This window comes from Panonychus citri, unplaced genomic scaffold, assembly GCF_014898815.1.
Source record: "Panonychus citri isolate SS breed McGregor unplaced genomic scaffold, ASM1489881v1 Contig00134, whole genome shotgun sequence".
NCBI classification, from domain to species: Eukaryota; Metazoa; Arthropoda; class Arachnida; order Trombidiformes; family Tetranychidae; genus Panonychus; species Panonychus citri.
The window spans coordinates 2,588,020-2,608,173 of record NW_026515539.1 but is presented as its reverse complement, the minus strand read 5'-3'; the positions used below and the strand labels follow the sequence as shown (position 1 = coordinate 2,608,173).

The 20,154-nt window shown below is 28.7% G+C and overlaps 2 protein-coding genes across 3 annotated transcripts; one reads left to right on the top strand and one right to left on the bottom strand.

Annotated features, from left to right (window-relative positions):
* Window positions 1–652: 652 nt before the first annotated feature.
* LOC128391034 (uncharacterized) lies at window positions 653–19,684 on the bottom strand. The gene is made up of 5 exons (XM_053350859.1): window positions 19,108–19,684; window positions 1,996–2,081; window positions 1,783–1,928; window positions 1,501–1,700; window positions 653–1,248 (listed from the first exon to the last, which is right to left on the bottom strand). The coding sequence occupies exons 1-5, from the start codon at window positions 19,147–19,149 to the stop codon at window positions 1,153–1,155; spliced, it is 570 nt and encodes a 189-aa protein (XP_053206834.1). The 5' UTR covers window positions 19,150–19,684; the 3' UTR covers window positions 653–1,152.
* LOC128391031 (RGS domain-containing serine/threonine-protein kinase A-like) lies at window positions 6,959–9,743 on the top strand. 2 transcript variants are annotated; one of them, XM_053350854.1, is made up of 3 exons: window positions 7,201–8,216; window positions 8,281–8,618; window positions 8,919–9,743. In XM_053350854.1, the coding sequence occupies exons 1-3, from the start codon at window positions 7,442–7,444 to the stop codon at window positions 9,714–9,716; spliced, it is 1,911 nt and encodes a 636-aa protein (XP_053206829.1). In that variant the 5' UTR covers window positions 7,201–7,441; the 3' UTR covers window positions 9,717–9,743. The 2 variants fall into 2 exon arrangements, with proteins under 2 accessions (XP_053206828.1, XP_053206829.1); XM_053350853.1 differs by having other exon boundaries at window positions 6,959–8,216; window positions 8,281–9,743.
* Window positions 19,685–20,154: the final 470 nt, after the last annotated feature.

Here is a 20,154-nt window from a genome sequence, read left to right as displayed (position 1 = left end):
TCTTGTCAGATATTAAGTTTTCAATCAAAATTTGGGTTCAAATTGTTAATCTGTTTCCGGTTTTAATTGTTAATCAATATCATTTGTGATGTGTTTTACTTGCAATTAGGTCAATCAAGGTTTAAGGTCAGTGTTGTTTTTTTCTCAAAGGTGAAACAATAAATATTAAGAGGATTTGAATTGATTTCTGTTGATGAATCAATCTAAATAATATTAGGTCAAAATGAGATCAATTTAAATCATGAATAATTTTCAATTATTGATCAACAATTTAGGTGAAAGTTATTCAATTTCATTGTTACCATGATTAACAATCAACAATAATTTAAATCCCTGATCATTAAGTAAAAAAGTTTATATATTTTGTTTATGGTTAAATTGACTGTTTAAAATGTTTGAATCATTTAATCAACAATTAACTGATCATTAGATTGACCTTAACAGTTCAATGTTAACTATTCAATTAACTAATCAATTTGATATTTAAATTGTTCATTATAAAAGACTAATCAATTTGATTAACTTTAAGATAAACAATCACTAAATTATGATTATCATTGTTAATCAAAAGGAAATAATAAAAAATGAGACAACAATTAGTTAATTTCTTTGATCAAATGAGAAAATTGTTTTTAATGACAATTTATTGTGATTCCAATTTCATGGTGATATGATTTAAATGAAACGATGATGATGATGATGAAGAAGATGACAATTAATTTGATAATTTGTTAACAATTGAAACAATTAACAAAAACAATAATTGACGATAATCAAATTGATTGACTTTATCACTTTTAAATTGTACAATTAACCTTTCATATTAAATTGATTAGCTTTAAATTGTAACGACAGATCTTAAACTAGATGAAATTAATTAATATCAGAATATTATATTTGTAATCATAATTAACTTTTTTCTTGCTTCAATTATCATCAATTAATTGTTTCCAAATCATTCTGATAATATTAACAATCAACTGATTGGAAACAAATATCATTGTATTGATTTTATCATCGATTTTAAATTTCCAATTTGATACCAAGTGATTTGAATAACTCGTTGAGATCCTTTGGTTATTAATTGTTGATTTTGGTGTTTGTTGATCGGATTTAGTTGTTGCTGTTGTATGAATATGATTAACAATCTAATCAATTAACTAATTGATTAAATTTCTTATCTGGTTTGTAGATTTCACAAGAACATCCACTTCGAACTCGAATATGATCTAATCTCCAAGGAATCGACTGAAAAAATATATAAGAGATAATAACATGTTATCAGTTGGGTTGTACATGTTGGTAGCTCATCGAATCATATTAAGATTGGCTCATGTGAAAAAGTTCATTTCATGATGATCATGATTTGTTCAATTAAATCGTGAACCATATAAAGCTAATTGTTAGAAATCAATTAGTAAAGAGTTGATGGAAAGTTATGATGGTAAAGGAACTGATTAATTGTCAGTCTGATCATCAACCAAATGACGATTTTCTTACCTGAGGTGAACCGTATTCCCTCACAATAGCATAGGTGTAACTGTATTTCTGAGTACACCTCGAATATGGTTTTTGATTCTGATTCAAATAGCGACAGTTTTTATTTTTAACTCCTTCTCTACATGAGGTTTGATAGAAACTTTGTCGTGAAGAATTAGTTCCATATAATTCGAGGATTCGTCCATGTCTAGATACTCCACCTGATCAATTTGGAGAAAAAGATTATTAATGTAAGTCAAATTTTCCATGAAAAATTGAACATTAATTTAATCCATTTTCTACCTTTAGGTTGAATTATCTCGCTGATACTTGGACAGCATTCTGATATCCATGGTCCAATTAAAATGGAAGGTCTTAAATCGGGTATTGGTCGACGTGAGAATCTTTTTATCAAATTATTCTGAAATTTAAATGGTTCCATTGCTAATCTGTAATAGAATTCAAAAGGTTTTCATGATAGACACCATATGATCTGGTTTTCTATTGATTTCTTACTTTTGATTATGTTTCCTTGAGCCAATTGACTTCTTATTTGGTGCTATGTATAACCAGTCATCTGATGATGTTACCGTTGAAAAAACCTAAAACGATAAATCATATTATCAACTATTATCCTCAAGAAAAATCAGAATAAAGTTACAATATATTGATCTAGAGGTGATAAATTCTGAAAATCTCTAATTCAATTTTTCGCTAAAACTTCATAGTAATAGTGTCATGACATTTGAGCATTTGAATCACCAGAAATAATTTATGAAACTCATTGAAATTAGACAAAAGTTTTCGCTTTCACTTTTGTAACTGGGCAAAATGAAATCAGACATAATCGCCCAATTTCCTCTCTCATGCATATACAGAGCTATTCAACTTCATTCTACGCAGATTTTTAGTTATAAGTTCAGAACCAATGAGTTTAAAAAGATCAAACCTCGTACAGATACATATAGGGACTGAAGGACTTCGTATAAAAAGTTTCGAGGTCATTGAGGTCATTTGAAGGTTTTTTTGAAAAGAAAACCGAAAATTATTTCATGATCCAAGTTTGAATGAATATAATAATTCAAATAATTGTCAGTGTACCACGATTTATGTTAATTTGCTAAACCACTGCGTATTTCATTCAAATTGACGGCTCTCCGTTATTTGAACTGATATTGACACCAAAACTTCAAAGATGGGATAATTTTTTGTTCTTCTTTTCAAAAAAACCTTCAAATGACCTCAATGACCTCGAAACTTTTTATACGAAGTCCTTCAGTTCCGAAATGTATCTGTACGAGGTTTGATCTTTTTAAACTTATTGTTTCTCGACATATAACTAAAAATCTGCATAAAATAAAGTTGAATAGCCCTGTATTTATATCAATATGAATACTTTGATTGAGGTTCATGAATTTGATGTTAACAATATTTTACTAAGAACTTTCAGTTTGGTTGCTTTTATTATGAAACAAACTTTTCTTCCGTGACAGGACTAGTTTCGCCAGTGGAGACTCTGATCTTACTACCAATACTCGGAACCAGATTGATTTCTTCACCGAATGAATTATTATTTCTATCAGAAAAGAGCTATTATTCTGATAAAGGAATATGTTTTCAATGGAAACATTTTCTTAAGGTTATTGCAGTTCTTAGGGTTGGACACTGAAGGTCATTAGTGACATGTTGTTTGTCAATTTGTGCTGAATATCTTTTGCACATTAGGCACTTCGATGTCTTCGTGCATCTGTTGGAGACATGTATGTTTCTATTGTCTCCACAATTAGAGCATTGTAGATTTTGTTGCATGGACAGCTAATTTCACCACCGAAGTTTCAACAGTATAGACACTGTTCTAGGCCAATATAGTCAGCAATTTTGTAGATTAATCCATCCTTCATCCTTATTACCCAATCCTTGTGATTTATTAACGATCTGTTGCTTGTAAAAATTACTCTTTTTAAACCATAGGGGGCCTCTTTAACCTCGATGACTTCTATTTGGTCCCATTCGTTGGGGGAAGATTTCATCAGATTTAAATTTTCTTCAACACTAACATCTTTTCTATCGTGATAGAAAACAAATTTCGTAGTTTCATTTGATTCTGAGAAGATTTTTATGAACTCTTTTTTATACCATTTTTCGCTTTTAATTTGTTTCACAGTATCACCAATTTTCCAATTAAAAGCCGAGAAGGACACCGAATTGTAAAACAATTCCACATCCTTAAGGCCATAATTTTTATACATTTCGTTGTTGTTGACGGAGGTTTTGATGTTCTCAGTGAAGTTAATTCAGGTGTAATCGTGATTACTACTTTACTGTATTGAACATAATTGTAGTAATCTTCTACCATCCTTTCACCAGGAGTTCCAATTTTGTTGCCATCCGCCTAATCCGTTCTCGTGATTGCCATCTCACTTAATAAAAGTCAATTTAATTAAACTCAATGTAGAAGAGTATTGAAATAATCAGTTTATCTAAACTCTTAGTTTCATAGAAATTGCTGTCGACACGAATGCAAAGATGTGAAGATTTAGTCAGTAAAATTCAGAGAAATCATGATGAAATCGTAGGAATCAGCTTTGTTTTTATTAACTTGAAAGTATGATGATGGTGACGAAAAGGTTATTTCAATAATAAGATAATATTCTGGTGAGTGGTAGTAAAAAACTGATAAAATATCAACTGAGACAGAGGATAATATGATGGGAATATTTTATTGGAAATTTTTATCAACTTAAATGGTCACCGATTTTTATTTAGATTCAATCTGGAATAATAAGTTTACTCAAACATTGGAACCCAGAATTCGGTGAGAACTTCGTGAAAAAAATTGGCTAAACTTGTTACCGATTTCATCATGATTTCTGTTTCCATGATTGCTTAAAAATTGATCAGGTAAATGGTGAAATTATCTTATACTTATGACAATTCTGATGGATATTGAATACAAATAAATACCTTAGAAAAGAAAACGTCATGAGATTATACATGATGAGAGAAAATAGTAACTAATAAGGATTCTGAAATTCGAAATGATAATATTATTACTGAATTGAATTCGGAATAAAAGTTGTAAGATAAAAATAATCTCTTTTATTTTCCCTCTTTAGTTAATGATCTTTATCTTGTTCCCTGTGACTTATTCAATTCTTAGTACTTTTTTTCTTTCTTTTTTTTTGATAAAATTTGATTTTTATGTAAATTCGAAAAGTTCTGACAATTCTTCTTACTCAATATTCTGTCATCAATCTCACCAAACTCGAGCTTCTTCATCTAATATTACTTTTCATCCATAATTTACTCAAACCAATTTTCTTACAAAGTGAAGATTCATTCAAGTTTCTGTTTCCAAAACTTATTCTGAACTTTTCAGTTGAGAATTGAAACTCAACACCTACAATTTATGTATATTATCAAAGGTAAAGAGTTGAATAAAATATTTAAGATCCCACAATTGAGATCAACTATTGTTCCTGTAGGTAAACTATCATGTTGATCAGTTTATAACATGATTATGAGGATTCATGAGCTTGTACTCATGATTCAAAGTCAGAATTTTTATTCAATGAGTCGCCTTGTGAATCCCCTTGGAGAAATTTTCTTTTTTTCGTCTTAAACTTTCGTTAATGAACTTTACCTTTCCTGTAGTTAGAATTTAAATGTTTTCTTCATTACAAATTACAAGAATATAAATCTATTACTGTCTAAGGTCATTTTCTTGACCATGGAAATTTTCATAGAGTAAATGATCAGCTGAAATTGATTTGAAGATCTTTCAACTCAGAAACAATTACGATTTTAACTATTCATGGTAAACGGAAGCATTTGAACTTTTTTCAGAAAATGGGGAAAAATCTTAGTTCTCAGTTGGTTGTTGATTAAAATTAAAGATTTACAGAAAATTTAATCAGCTGAGTTTTGGTAATTTCGAAAACTATAAGAAGGTTGATTCTGAATCAAAATTTCGATAGCTGTTGATATCGACCTGCTATTATTAGAAAACGATTCTAATCAACTTGAATATCGATTTCGATCATAAATATTAGTGATTGGATTGGTTAATGATGACCTTTTATTGTGCAAATTTCAGGTAAACCTTTTCCTCTGTTGAGATAAACAGATTCACATACAAAGTTCCAATTGCTCAGACATGATAAATACTCAGGTAAATTTAAAGATTTCTTTTCGATAAAAATATTTACCTAAGATAGAAAAGTTCAACTTTGAATTGATTACATGTATCAGGTGAAGATATTACTTTATAATAATGTTGAATAATAAGTAATAATAACATTTACAATGTTATCCAAAGTTATCATGAAATACAATCTTGAATAAACATTTTGTTTCCAGCTCTAAGTGCACCAAAATTCAATAAAATAAATGATACATGTGATTTTTTCACCTCAATATGATTGATTTAATCAACATTGAGTTTAGATGATTATTATATCACCTGAAAGCCAATTTGAATCAATTTTGAAAATGGACAAACAATTGACAACAATATCCTTTGAAGGACACCATCATCATGGTGACATTTATTTCAATAGATTAATGATTTATGAGTCGAACTTATTTATCGCCATTGAAACATTATCATGAATTGTAAATGACTGGTTTTGAATAATCGGTGAATAAAAAATTCATGTTACTTTTTTAAGAATCAATTTAAAATCATCGATCTATTATAATAGAATTACATTGAAATATAAATGTCGACCTTTTGTCTGTTCGAGCTTCGAACTTACTATGTTCTAATGAACTTTCTGATTAATAATTCAATCGACTCGAATGTCAACAAAAATCTAATCAATATTCTGATAATTGTTCCAACTTATTTTCTTTTTTCGATAATTTTTAGAACTTTTCTTGGAATCTTATTACCGATATGCCAAAGAAAAGTTCTCGTGGCTTGATCAAAGTTTCCATTATTGACCTCAATTGATTGATTAGAAAATATTCTCTAATTAATTGTCATTTTGTTCCAGTGATTATATCGAAACGTAAAAAGTTATCATAATGATCATCATGGTGATAAACTGAATAAAACATGAAAACTTATTGATCAATTTGAATAATAAATCAAATCAAGGTTATCATGAGGTTGGAAACTTTTATTTTTCTGTCAATCAGATTTCATCTGATAGCAATCAACGTTAATGATTATATGTCACCATATAAATTAACAATTGATTAACAACAACAATTGAATAGCAAAAAAATTCAATAATCAATAACCAATTAATTTAGTTTGTCACCTAATTTAAATGATAACAAACATAACACTACAATCGTTTAAATTGATTAAAAGTTTTCGCTTCAATAAATTATGTAACTAGAACTTTTTTATTCAACTTTTAATCTAGTTAATTATTAACAATTAAAGTTGAGGCCTGATAACTGCCGAGGGAGTTTAAGAGAGAGAGAGAGAAAAAGTTAACTGTCCAGCAAGAGATTATCTCGAAACATTATCATTATGTCCAGTTGGTTTATCGATTGTTGTGTAATGAATTATTACCTGATAATAATATGATAACAACTGTTGCCCTGGGCGATGCTGATTAATACCTTTACTATGACTCCCTAATAGTATATTTTTGTTTTCACTTGATCGATCTTATCATCATTGTCATCCTTTCTCCCTCTTTTCTTTTGTATTATATGTCTCTCTCTCTCTAACTCTCTCAACCGGCTCTTTTTGCTTCCCCTATCTTATTAATAATAGCTCTTTCTATCTCACTCACTCATTTCCATCATCATAATGATTGCTTTTTGATATTTTCACCTTTTCTCATGCTGACCAATGGTAAAATGTTGTTATACTAATGAGAAACAAAGCAAATTCCCAAATCAAAAAGTATTTAATATTTAACATGTCCAGTCATTTATTCAATTGACCAGTTCCAATTGATGATCAGTTTGATCATGATTTGGGTGCGCTGATTGTTGACCAATGCAGAGTTCAATTAGCTCACCATTAACAACAACCAAAACATCATCAACAACAACAACATCATCTACTACCTCATGCAATCGGATTTTCTGTGAAAAATCAACACAAATTGGTGAAAATGACGTTGATATAATTAAACTACAACAACAATTTGCTCTCACCAGTAATCAACATCAACAATTACCAAGCAAAAATTATGTTGGCCTCATGTTACCCCAATGGTATCGACCCAAAGCTCCGTCAACTTTACTTAGACGACGAACCCGATCAAAACAATGGGTTACCTATGAAGTTGAAGTTAATCCAGGTCGCAAAAAGTTAATCAACAAGACAATCAATGTATCATCAACAATTAACAATCAACTGGAGTCAAAAAAAGAGTCAACCAAAATCAATTCACTTCAAAACAGTTTGATTAATCCAGTCAATCTTAATCAGATTAAATCTTCTAGTACCAATGCTAGAAAAGGATCGATGCCAAGATATCACCTTATGAAAGGTTTTGTGTCCGATGTTGATGATAATACCGATGGTCAAGGAGTCGATAATGGTATCGATGATACCGAACCCCAGCAAAAGGTTAAATTAGCTGTATTGTTGTTGATGATTCCATCAATTGTTGTAATGTTTTATTCACAAACTAAATTCCGACGAGAATCAAATGTTGTTGGTGATTTATCAGGCCTTGGATTACCTCACAATTATCTGTCCAACGGTTTGGGTCCAGGGTCATTTGGGTCAAGAGATTTCACCTCAAAGTTTAATCCACTTCATGGTAAGTCAATCCCAACCATTAGATATCAACAATCAAACTAATCACAATTATCCTTGTCTTAAAGATTATCAAATGAAATCAGAGCAAACTAATGATTATGATCCGTTTGACAATCTTCACTATCATCAACAACCCAAAACTAATCACAATCATGATCAAATTAAACACGAGAAAAATAAAGACCATACATTTGATGAGTTATCAAAGATGAATACTGAACAATCAGCTAATAGTAACAATCAAGAAAATAACAACAATCAAGCTAACCAAAAGGAGACAATTAAATCAACTGTGATCGTTGAGGGTAAGGATAAGGATACCAATGATTACGATGAATCAACTAGTGAATCTAAATTGATGCGAATCAAGATCAACAATTTGAAAATCAATTCGGACTATAAGGTGATCATCTATGAGAATGCTAATCAATTTAACAATTATAATCATTTATCAACAAGTGAATCAATGTTTTCTCATTGTCCAAATGAACATGAAAAACTTTGCCTCATAACAAATGATATTAACCTAATTAATATAAGTGATGCCATTATTTTCACTGACCATCACCTCCATCCAAATGAACAATTAACCCAAACAATTGTTAATAATCATTTGATTAGCATATTTTACTCATTATCTCCAATTGAATGGTCAAAATCATTACAATCTAAATTCAATTTAACATTAACTTATCATTATCAGGCCAATATAACTTATCGTCCAGTTTTGGTTGAAAAAAAGTTAATAGATGGCGTCAGGGAACAGAATCAAGATAATACTGACCAACGTAATGGTCAATCAAGTGATAAAATTAATGAAACTAATGAATCTGCATTTGATTTATGGAGGAATAAGAGGAAATTGGTTCTAATTGTTACATCTGATTGTAATATTGATCAAGAGTTGATTACTTTTGCAACGATAATGGAAAGACTTGGAATTGATATTGACCTGGTCAGTTTATGTGATAAAAAGGTTTGTCCATCTTTAATTGATGATAAATCATTGGAATTGTGTTTTAAATCAATTGCTGAACCATATCTGTTTCTGTTTGATTGGCAATCGTTAATTTGTCCACAATTTGTTTCTCCATTTGTTTATCTTGCCCTTTCAACTAATTTAATTCCAATTGTTGCCCATCCGATTATATTTAACGAGGATGATTACAATTTACCGAAAAGTTCATTCATTAATTCACTTCATTTCTCAACTCTCCATGAACTCGGTGATCATCTCAATCTAATTGCCTCCGATCTAAATCAATACTCAACTTATATCCAATGGAAACAGACCCATGAGATTTCATTAGCTCGAAATGATTTATGTCACCTTTGTTCAGTTCTTCATGGTGATCAGTCAGTTCTCAATTCACAGCACATTCTTAACGATAAACTAACTCATCCTAAAGATAATCATGAGAAACAATCAGTAAATCAACAGTGTGTTTATTGGAAAAATGTATACACGTTTACTGAACTTAAACAGAATCTGAATAAATGAGAAATAAAATCGTCATGAAAATTTGAATCAAAATTTAAATTTCGAAAATTTCATTTTTTCATCTTTTTCTACCTCAGGTAACATTCAACTTTATTGAGCTAATTTAAATATTACCTGCACAAATTTATATCGTCAATCAATAGTATTAATAATAGTAATTTACATGTGATAATTTAAGTTAGATACCTTTGATTATTATGGTTACATGACAACCGGAAATTTTTTTTCCTCATCAAATGTAATCAATTTCAGGAATTGATTAGGTTTGCATACTGAAACTTTTGTTTATTTTGAGCCTAAAATCAATCATCAATGGTGATAATAAGTATCAATGGATTAGCTTTAAACAATCAAATTTAATTTAATTCAATCAAAAACAGTCAACACTTTAAAACATTAGGTTTGTTATTATGGTTAATCTTCCGGTTGTCAAAGGTAATACAACTTCCTGTAGTTTTAAACAACAACAACAACAGCACAATAAAGGAAAGATCATATTTTTCCAGGTAATAATAATCATTGAGAAAACGATGATGATTATATTAGTATTTGAAACGATCGCAGGTAAACAAAATGTTATTGTCCGGTCCTCATCATTTCCGTATCCTGGTGAAAGCGCAAGAATTGACAGTTAACATTTCAACTCTGTATTTGTTTTACTGTTACTTTTTTAAGTGGGTTGGTTGGTGTAGGTGTTCAACTGTCTGTCGTTCAAATTTTTGAGAGTTGGTGTATTATTATGATTGATGAGCTTAACTGTATCTTGTTCACTTTTTTTTTCATCATCATGACATGATAATTATTATCATTGTGATCATAGTTTGTTGATCAACTTTTCTGTTGGACTATCGTCAAAGTAACAGCGACTTCTTCAAGGTAATCTGAAACATTCCCTCATCTTCTGATATCAGGTGTTATTCATCTGGGAATTAGGAATCATCACTTGATAGAGCGATGTTAATGATGATTAGATTCTCTGAACAAATTGTTTTCTATCATGAACTTAATGATCATTATCAGTTGAATCTCATTGATGTGTCATCGAGAAAAAAAAGAAAAGTAGATGGAATAAAGAAATATCTCAATACAATAATATTCTGACATTGGAACATTCATATATTGGAAAGTTTTGAGAATTTCAAGTTTTCGAACTTCTCTTCTCTCTGATATTATTAGAATTGATTATTGTTTAGTTGCTCATCATCTTTATCATGGTAAATCCCATCACTTTCGAGAAATGTTCATTACCTGTTATATTTATTCTTGTTAGCCAAATATACTAGTTTATTTGAAGCTCTTTTTTTTTCGACCTCAGAATTTATTGTTACAAATATTCTGGGCTCATAAATACTATATGTTTATTGTTTCTTCTGAAACAAACAGATAAACATCATGAATCATGATTCTGTTTGTTTATATCTTCAATCCATGAACCAAGAATCTTTGAGTTACCATCAAATCTAAATCCCTGTTTATCATTTCAATTTCAACATGAGATCAACTTGAGGTCAGTTCTAGAAAAATAAAGTGAAAAACTTTGATCGAAACTTTTTTTGCATTAAAATTTTCCATGAAAAAAAAATATCAACTAAATTATCAACTGCCCACAAGGATAGATGGTCAATCAATTTCAATCATAAATAATCAATCGGTAAATGAGACAATTTATCAAGTATCTTAATCCATTATCCAGATAATCTTGATTGTAAATCTTTTATTCTTCATCGATTGTAGATAAATTTGATTAACCAACTTGATCCTCAGGTCTTAGTCGTTGAGAGCAATCGATTTATTGTAATCGACCTTTAAATCAAAAAGATCTAAGATCAAGACATTTTATCGAAATGTTTTTCCAATTCAATATAATGTCTATTTTCACCTTAATCCGTAGAGAAAAACTCAAAGATAGCAATTAATTTGTATCTTTGAAACATAGTTACTGAAAAAATGATAGGCTCATAAGATTATCTTGATTAAAAGTGACCATTGTCCGAGAAGATTATGATAACAATCACCATGATGATAGTGAAATGAATAGCATTTAAAATAAGGTTACTCATTGAATCCAGATTCTAGACTTAATCAATAAAAGTGATCGACATTAATCATGAATATTAGATTTTAATTGTTCCAAATCAATTCCTATCATCAAGAATCATGATTGTTCTGCATGAAAAAATTAACAGAAAAATGAAAAATCCAACAATTAGAAGATAATTGCTCAATTACATGATGTAAATTAATAATAGACTTGAAATGTTATCACTAAAAGGAAGAGTATAAAAAAAGTTATACCATTTTTCCTAATCTCTTTTCATGGTGAATTCAGAATCTGAACAAATTATATTGTTTTGATAATCGTTGATTATAATAATATGATAATCATCATGTTAACATGGTTATTGAATCTGAGATTGTTCAACAACACGTTGAGGGTGAGTAAAGTTTTTAATTGTAAAAAAAGTTCTCGGACTATTTTTAGCTCAAATTGGTGACGAAATGAAAGGAATCAGTTAATTTTAATGGGAAAATAATCAAATTGATCAACTTTTCAATCAAATCCCATAGTAAACTAATAATATTAATCGTAATCATTGTTAATTAGCTCAAGTAAATCAGGGTAATCAGAAGAAGACGTAATAAAACAATTAACTGTCACTCTCAAGCGATTTAAAATTCAATAAGATTGACTAGTTTTTTTCTTCAATCACTCGTTTAATTTAATCGTATTAAATTAAATCACAGAAATTTAACCAAAAAAATCTTGTATTAAACAAAGTTTTCAAATTAAATCAAAGGTTAAACAACTCAACAGGGTTAGGACAATGAGGTGATTGTTGTATAATAATAATGTTATAATTACAATCTTATTATGAATGTTTTCTTAGATAAGTAGATGTAAGATTATCAGCGATTTGCCCTCGGGCATTTTTCGCCACTATAATTGACACAAGATAATCAGGATAACAATAAGTCTCCAGGTCAAAGGTAATATTTTCAATCTAATGTTATCAAAGGTAATGCAAAGTATTCAATCAGCAAATGAAATAGTAAACAATTTAAACTGATAATCAAACCGTTACCTTGTTATTTCATTTTAAGCCAAAAATTGACAATACTGATTGTTACTTTTAATAGTCAACTAAATTGTTGCACTTTTATCTCTCTCTCTCTCTCTCTCTTTGATATTTTACCTAAATTTGACCTGAGGGCATTTGACAAACCTTGTTGTTTCTGTTACCTGTGCATTAAAATAACAATAACTTACCTTTTTTTGCTATTATTACCTGGACCTTACCTTGTGCATTGCCTATTATATTTTACAATAGTCTCGTTGGTAACAATTGAAATTGAAATAAGTTATAACCTTTTGTACTTGAAGTGTTTTATCAATCAAATTGTCCTAATTGTCTCAGCTAATTAGCTTTCCTTGTTTAAATAAATTGCTAAATTTTAGGCTTGAAACTGTATTGAAAGTTAATTGTGTTCCAATTTACTTAAACTTTTAATTTAAATTGAAATAGAAATAGAAAATTTTTCCCCTTTAAGCAGATCCAAACAATTTATGTAAATTGTCAATGATCAAGAGTTAATCGTATCCAATGATTGTTAAGGTAAATTCAATTTAATTACTTGTTAATCAATACAAAAAAATGATTCGTTTAATTTTTATTATCCAAAAACGGAACTTGAAATAAAACAAATAATCATAATCTGTCACTTAATTTGATTTAATATCCTAATTTCAATAAATTATAATCTCAATCAATTAATAATTGATCATCTTAATCCTATTATCTAACCATTACGAAACAATTAAAAATTAATTACTGATAAATCAACCAATATAATCTTGCGGATTGTTAACTTTTGATTTTCGCAACCCAAAGGGTAGACTTTTAAATCTTAATGTTATCAACAATTTACTTAAATGATTAAAGGTTAATCTGAATGAAGAAAAGTTGATTAAAGGTAAGAATGAAAGAGTAACAGGGAAAAAAAATATCAAATTCTAATTCCATCATGAAATCGAATTGAATTCACATGATGAATCTCATCAGCTTTTCAAGGTAAAAATATCATTGTTATCATGTTACGAACTCTTTAGATCAGAACTTTATTCAGAACTTTTTTTTTCCATCACATTCTCAACTGATTATCATCATGTTAACAATTTTGTTTATTATAACCTTTGATATCCCAATGTGATTTGATTGCTTTTATTTAATTTGACAACTTTTACAATCAGATTATTATCATGATAACTTATCAGAATTGAGAAATCAAGATAATCAATTTTGATTATTCAAGCAACAACAAAAGATGATGAATCAATTGATGACAACGAACATGATTCAATTTAATTTGATTATTTAATCATCTCTTTTTTTTCTGGCAATTGTTTGGCTTACACATTTAATTGTTGTCAAGAAAAAGTTAATTGAGAAGCAGTTAATTAAAATCATGTGTATACTATTAGTAATTTAGCTGATTGTTGAAATGGAAACAATCAAAATTTTCAAGAAAATTGTAAATTAATCAATCAAAGTTATCAGATTCTGATTATATTAATTATGATTAACGTTTTGTAATTAACTGTTTAAGTTAATCAAGATAAACGATTAATGTTAAAACCAGAAAACCTCAACCAGAAAACAATAATCAATTAAAGTTAATTGTATTAATAATTATTAACATTTGATTTACACAAACGATTAAATCAATAAATTGTAACAACCTGTTGGCATGATAGGTTTAGATTCATTGTTCCGAGTCAATTGCTAAATCATAATCACAATCAAATTTAATGATATTTCACTGGACGATTAACAAATTGTTACTGGTAAATGTTAACAATCACGTTTTTATTATTATTAAACTAATCACAATTAACTATTTCTGATTATTACTATTACCCGATATTCATGTAAATATATAAATCATTATTATTATTATTGAATATATTATTTTATTATTATTACAATTAGACTCTGGTTTTTGTTGTTGTTGTTATTTTAGTACATAAATAATTAAGCTAATGGTTAATTAAATGGATTCCGAGTTAATCAAATCAACTAATTTCTGATGTTTATTAATAAAAATACTTAATGGTTAATGTTTATTATTAATCTAATTAAACTTCATTGATATCTCACATTTAGGCTGCTCTGATTAACCTTTTCATTTTATTGATTGTGTTTCTTGTTTTACAATACACAAAGTGAACTTAATCTAATTTTAATTGAAATTAACTAATTGTAATTAGGTGGACATGAAATGGAAATTTTCAAAATTGGATCAGAAAAGTATGACTTTTCCTCAATAAGTTAAGATTATTATGTCATCAAAATATAAGCGGATAAGGAAATGATGAAGGAGAAAAAAAAATAAAAGCTAACTTATTATTATGATAAGTCTATTAGTGGACATTCATTGATGACAATTTAAGGTAACTTGATGATGACATGAACAAGGTAAGTGTTGTTGTTGATGATGATAATGATGATGAAGGTGTTAAGACAAAGGTAAGTTTTGGATACTATTAATAGACACCGAAAATAAAGTTCTAATGATGAAAAACAACAGGGGAAAAGTTTATCTACCTGAGCTGAAGGTGAATATTTTTTTGTTTCTTCCTTTGTGACATTAAATAAAAGATGAAGATGATGATGATCATTATGGATGAAGATCAATTTCCAGTATTTTCATCTTTCCGTTTACTTTAGTGTAATTCTTTGAGGATGATAAACTTTACCATTTTGCTGAGTACAAATAATGTTCGAGTGATAATAGGATCATGATTATAAACGGAGATAATCACAATCATTTGGAATCACAATTGATCCTGTTCTGGCTATTTAAAGATAGTTACAATTCTCATCTCATCTCATCTCATCTTATCTTATCATCATCATCATCATCATCAATAGTAATCAGCTGGGTATGAGAAGCGGTAAAAGTTAATTCTGAATGAAGTTCAGTTTTTTTTCTCGTATACATCATGTAACTAGTTACCTTTTTTTTCAAATGTATTTTGTTTATCTCTCAATTTGACAAATTGTTCATGATAAATTTACTCAAGAATAATAAATAACCTCATTACTTATTCAGTGGTCAAGTTTTCCCCATAACATTTACTCCGAGTGTCTTTTTTTTCATGTAACAACAATCAACCCGATTGACCGTTCAGCTTTTAACCTTTTTCATGATAAATTTTCATGATAAGTTGTTTGTAACTCTCATTGTTTTAACCATTAATCAGAAACTCCAATCAAATCGGTGTACATGTTTGAACGATTATCACTCAAGATTATCTTTGATTCCTGTAGGACGAAATCATAAGATCAGGAGAAAAACGAAATTTTGACATTTGAACATTTCGATTTTTCTTCATTCGAAGAAGAGATTTGCTCTTTAATGTATTGCCAATAATTTTCTCTCTCTCTTTCAATCACTCACTTGTCTTCATCTTTCTCATCATTTTCATCTTCAATTCGTTGATCCTCTCTCACAGATACTCTTGAATTGTTCATTGTTTCCAAGTTAAACCTAAATGGATTAACTAATATCTTATCGTAATTCTGATCCCTGGATTAGATTATGAAAAGTAATAAATCTTAATCCTTTTTTTTTATTTCATTTGTGATCTTGATAAATAGAAACAAAAAGAAAAATTTTCTGTCACAAAAGTTTCTCATAGTATTGGAAATTCAGATTTCTTTTTCCTATCGGATAGTGGACATGAAATCCCGAGATTATCATGAAAACGAAACATTATTTCAATTTGATGAAAGTCAAATTTCATCAAAACTGAATGAATCATTCAATGATCTAATATATGGCTACTTAATATACGTAAAAGTAAACTGTGATTGAAATTATAGTAAATTCAATTATTATACTCATTCATTGATTGAAAGTAATTCTCACCAGAATTGAATTAATCTCTTGATGAATGTTTGATGAATTAGTCAACGGAAATAATCAATTAATACAACATGTAGTTTCGAGATATTTGTAAAAGAAGAAAAAGTTTGCAACAATTTATTAATATTCATCAATTGTAACATCATGAAGAGAATTGGGAATAAAATTAAGATTGAAACTTTTTCTCTTGTTTTTATTTTTGTTTCGAAAATGAAAGAAAAAAGTTTCATGATAACTTTTTCCCCGAAAAATGGGTTAATAGTATTGACGAAAGACGATATTAGTTAACGTAGGTAAAAGACGATGAACTTAAAGATGATCAGAGTTTGAGATGACCAATCAACTAATGAACAATGTTGACCAATCTAATTTGAGCGATAAAAGTTCAACAAGTTTTCCTTCAAGATATTATCTTATTTTTAGCATTCGGACAAACATTATCATCATCATCATGTAAGCGCAATGATAAAACTCATGATCCTTTCGGCATTTTATTATTAACGGTTGACCCTTTTTTCAGTTTCAGTCAACCTTTTATCTGCCCTGTGGTCATTCAGAATTGGTCAGTCTCGTTTTTTTGCTTTTCATTATTTCGTCATCGAAGACACAATTGAAGATTAAGATGTTTACTCTGACAATTACTTACTACAATCATCGTTGAGTGATCAACAATTAATCCCATTCAATTGTCTTTTAACTATTTTTTATTTGCTCAATGGTTATAAATCATTATTTCCTGGACTTTTTTCCCCCTGTTCTGGGATTCTGATATTTCTGCTAAAGGTTAATGAGAAGGTGATAAAATATCACCCTGATCATATCCTCTCACCCACTTCAATCTCAATGACCTTTCTTATCATTTGTATTCATGGACAATCAGTATCAACACTTATATCTTATTATTATTAGCATGTGATCTTTATCTATCAATATGATAATCGGAAACGGAAACGATTCTTTCAACTTCCTTTTAGTGAAACATTTTCATCTTTTTTTTTTCTTAATCCTGACTTACAGATTTCCCAATGTCTATTTCATTGGAATATCATGTTAAGTATTATGATATTTTCTCCATGAAATTGGAATAGTTTTCATTATTATCATTGTACAAAACTCCCAGTGAGTTTTATGTTTCCTTTTTTGTCATCATCTTTGAATTATCTTTACAATTCATCTTCATGATAAGAATAAACCATCAATAGGTTACTCTGGATGGAAATTTTCGTCATGAACTTTAACTCTTCCTTAACCGTGATTTTCAGTGGACTTTTCATATCTTGGATTTAAATAGAAATCAATTAAACTGATTCACACAAAGAAAATATAATCATCATGAAATCAGAAGAAAACGAGAGAGAGAGAGAGACAGATGAACTTTCGTATATTCTGTACAATTAAATAATGAGATTGAAAAAAATTCTCAACAGGTAATCATGGAAAAATAGAGTCTTCATCAAAGAGATAAAATGTCACGATAGAAATAAGAATGTCAACTTTTTCTACAAATTTTCTTTTCTTCTGAACTTCATGATAACTTTTCACTCGAATTTGATAATCAAATTCATTCTTCAATCTCCTGTTCCTTTGAAGTGATCATAATTCACATTCAACTTTAAGGTCAAGGGGATGGTCAATTGTGACCACTAACTTGATTCAGTTGCAACTAAAGCCAATACTGAAAGAATTAAACAATCAGATTGACCCGAAAGGTTAATTGTCACCAGGGAGGTTGAAAAATTTTCGATAACAATCAAATATTAATGAAAATTTTTCTTTTTTCTGCTACGATTTAGTTTGGTATCTTTTTGATTTCCATTCGTCCAATAAAGTAGCTACTTGATTACAATCAAATTAGATTTGATTTCTTTTCAATGATTAACATTGATTCAGCCAAGTGAAAAGATGTATCAATGTGAAAGTTAATCTAGTTATTATCGTGATTCAATAATAGTCTGAACTTTTACCATAATGATAATTCATTAGGGTTTCGTTTCTCATGTCAAATTTTTTTTCTTCTTATTTTATCATTATCGTGATATATTATTCCTCATTCATTGAATTGGAAATTGATGAAAATAAAGAGCTAAGAAGAAGCGAAAAGGAAAAAGGAAAAAGGAAAACAAAGTTCGAAGAAATCGAAAAGTTCTGAATAGTCTTCATTCCCTTAGGCGATGTTTATTTAACCAAAACTTTGATTTTCTTTCCTAGAAAATAATTCATATTCAGAATAATACAAATATAATTAACTTTATCATGTAAACAATACTATTAATATACCTTGGTGAAGGTTAAATGGATCATCTGATGAACTTTTGTCAAAAAAAGTTCGAATTCAAGAAAATGAACATTTTTCAACTACAATAAAAACTTTTTTCTAATAATAGTAAATTTCCGATGATTGATTCAATATAATGACAATTAAATCAACTGATGGGTGAAATTAAATGAGAAACAATTTACTTACCAGTAGATTAAACAAAGTAATTTTTAACACATTAAGATCCATTGTTAATTGTTGTTAGAAATTAGTTAATTATTGGTAGATTTTTAAAGTTTATCTTAAATTGTTTCACCGGTTTTTGCACAATTAAATCACTTCAAGTTCTGATAACAACTGTAGTCAAACTGATTGGTTAAAGTGTGAAAACTTTGTTAACTAATTTATAAATTGTTCAGATAAACTTTAATCACATAGACAATGATTGTCAATGATATTGATGCTGAAGATGCTGATTAGGATGATATACATGTAATCACTTTAATCCGAGTCAAAAATTCAATCATTTCAAACAATTAAAGGTAAAAGTTGAAATTAACTGTAAGCAATTAAACGACAGCATTGAAAATGATGAAAAATCATATTCTTTTGCTTAAATTGTTGGTTAAATTCATGTTTTTAATCATGAAAATATCCAATGAGTTGTGGTCAATATCATGAGAAAGATGGAAGCATTTTGCTCAGTAGCTGTAATAGTATAAACAAAAGATAATAAAAAGTAACTCAACAATCAGAACTTATCATGAAAATTGTTGAATATCACTGAGCCAATGGTGAATCTAAAATTCTGAGCCTTACCTTTCGAGTAACTCACTCAGAACTTTTTTGTTCAGTATCTGATTCAGCTCAGTTCAATTTGCTTGTTACCGCGCTGGTTAACATGAAAATCATCATAATTATCATGGTGAATTCAGAGGAAAAGTTCAACATCATTGAACTTGTGTTTACTTCCGAATTATAAATTAATTCATCAAGAAACACAATTAGTATTTTTTATAATTTCTACAATTAACTAATTTCACCAATTTATAAACTTAGTCTACAGATTTTCATTCAATCTGATTCATGAATGTCCATATTTATTGTTGTTATAAAACTTTCCGAACTGAGAATTTATTACAAATCAATCTGATTAATTCATAATCTATTCCCAAAGCTAATTAAACTAGATTAGTTTATAATTATCATGTTAATGGTGATTTGATTAATTGATCTTACTACTGACCAATCACC

Coding starts and splice junctions, on each gene's coding strand:
- LOC128391031 (XM_053350853.1), top strand. CDS start 7,442: ATGCAGAGTTCAATTAGCTCACCATTAACAACAACCAAAACATCATCA. Junction 8,217..8,280: donor AAAGTTTAATCCACTTCATG/GTAAGTCAATCC, acceptor CTTGTCTTAAAG/ATTATCAAATGAAATCAGAG.
- LOC128391034 (XM_053350859.1), bottom strand. CDS start 19,149: ATGGATCTTAATGTGTTAAAAATTACTTTGTTTAATCTACTG. Junction 2,082..19,107: donor TTACTTTGTTTAATCTACTG/GTAAGTAAATTG, acceptor TTATCGTTTTAG/GTTTTTTCAACGGTAACATC. Junction 1,929..1,995: donor TCAAGGAAACATAATCAAAA/GTAAGAAATCAA, acceptor ATTCTATTACAG/ATTAGCAATGGAACCATTTA.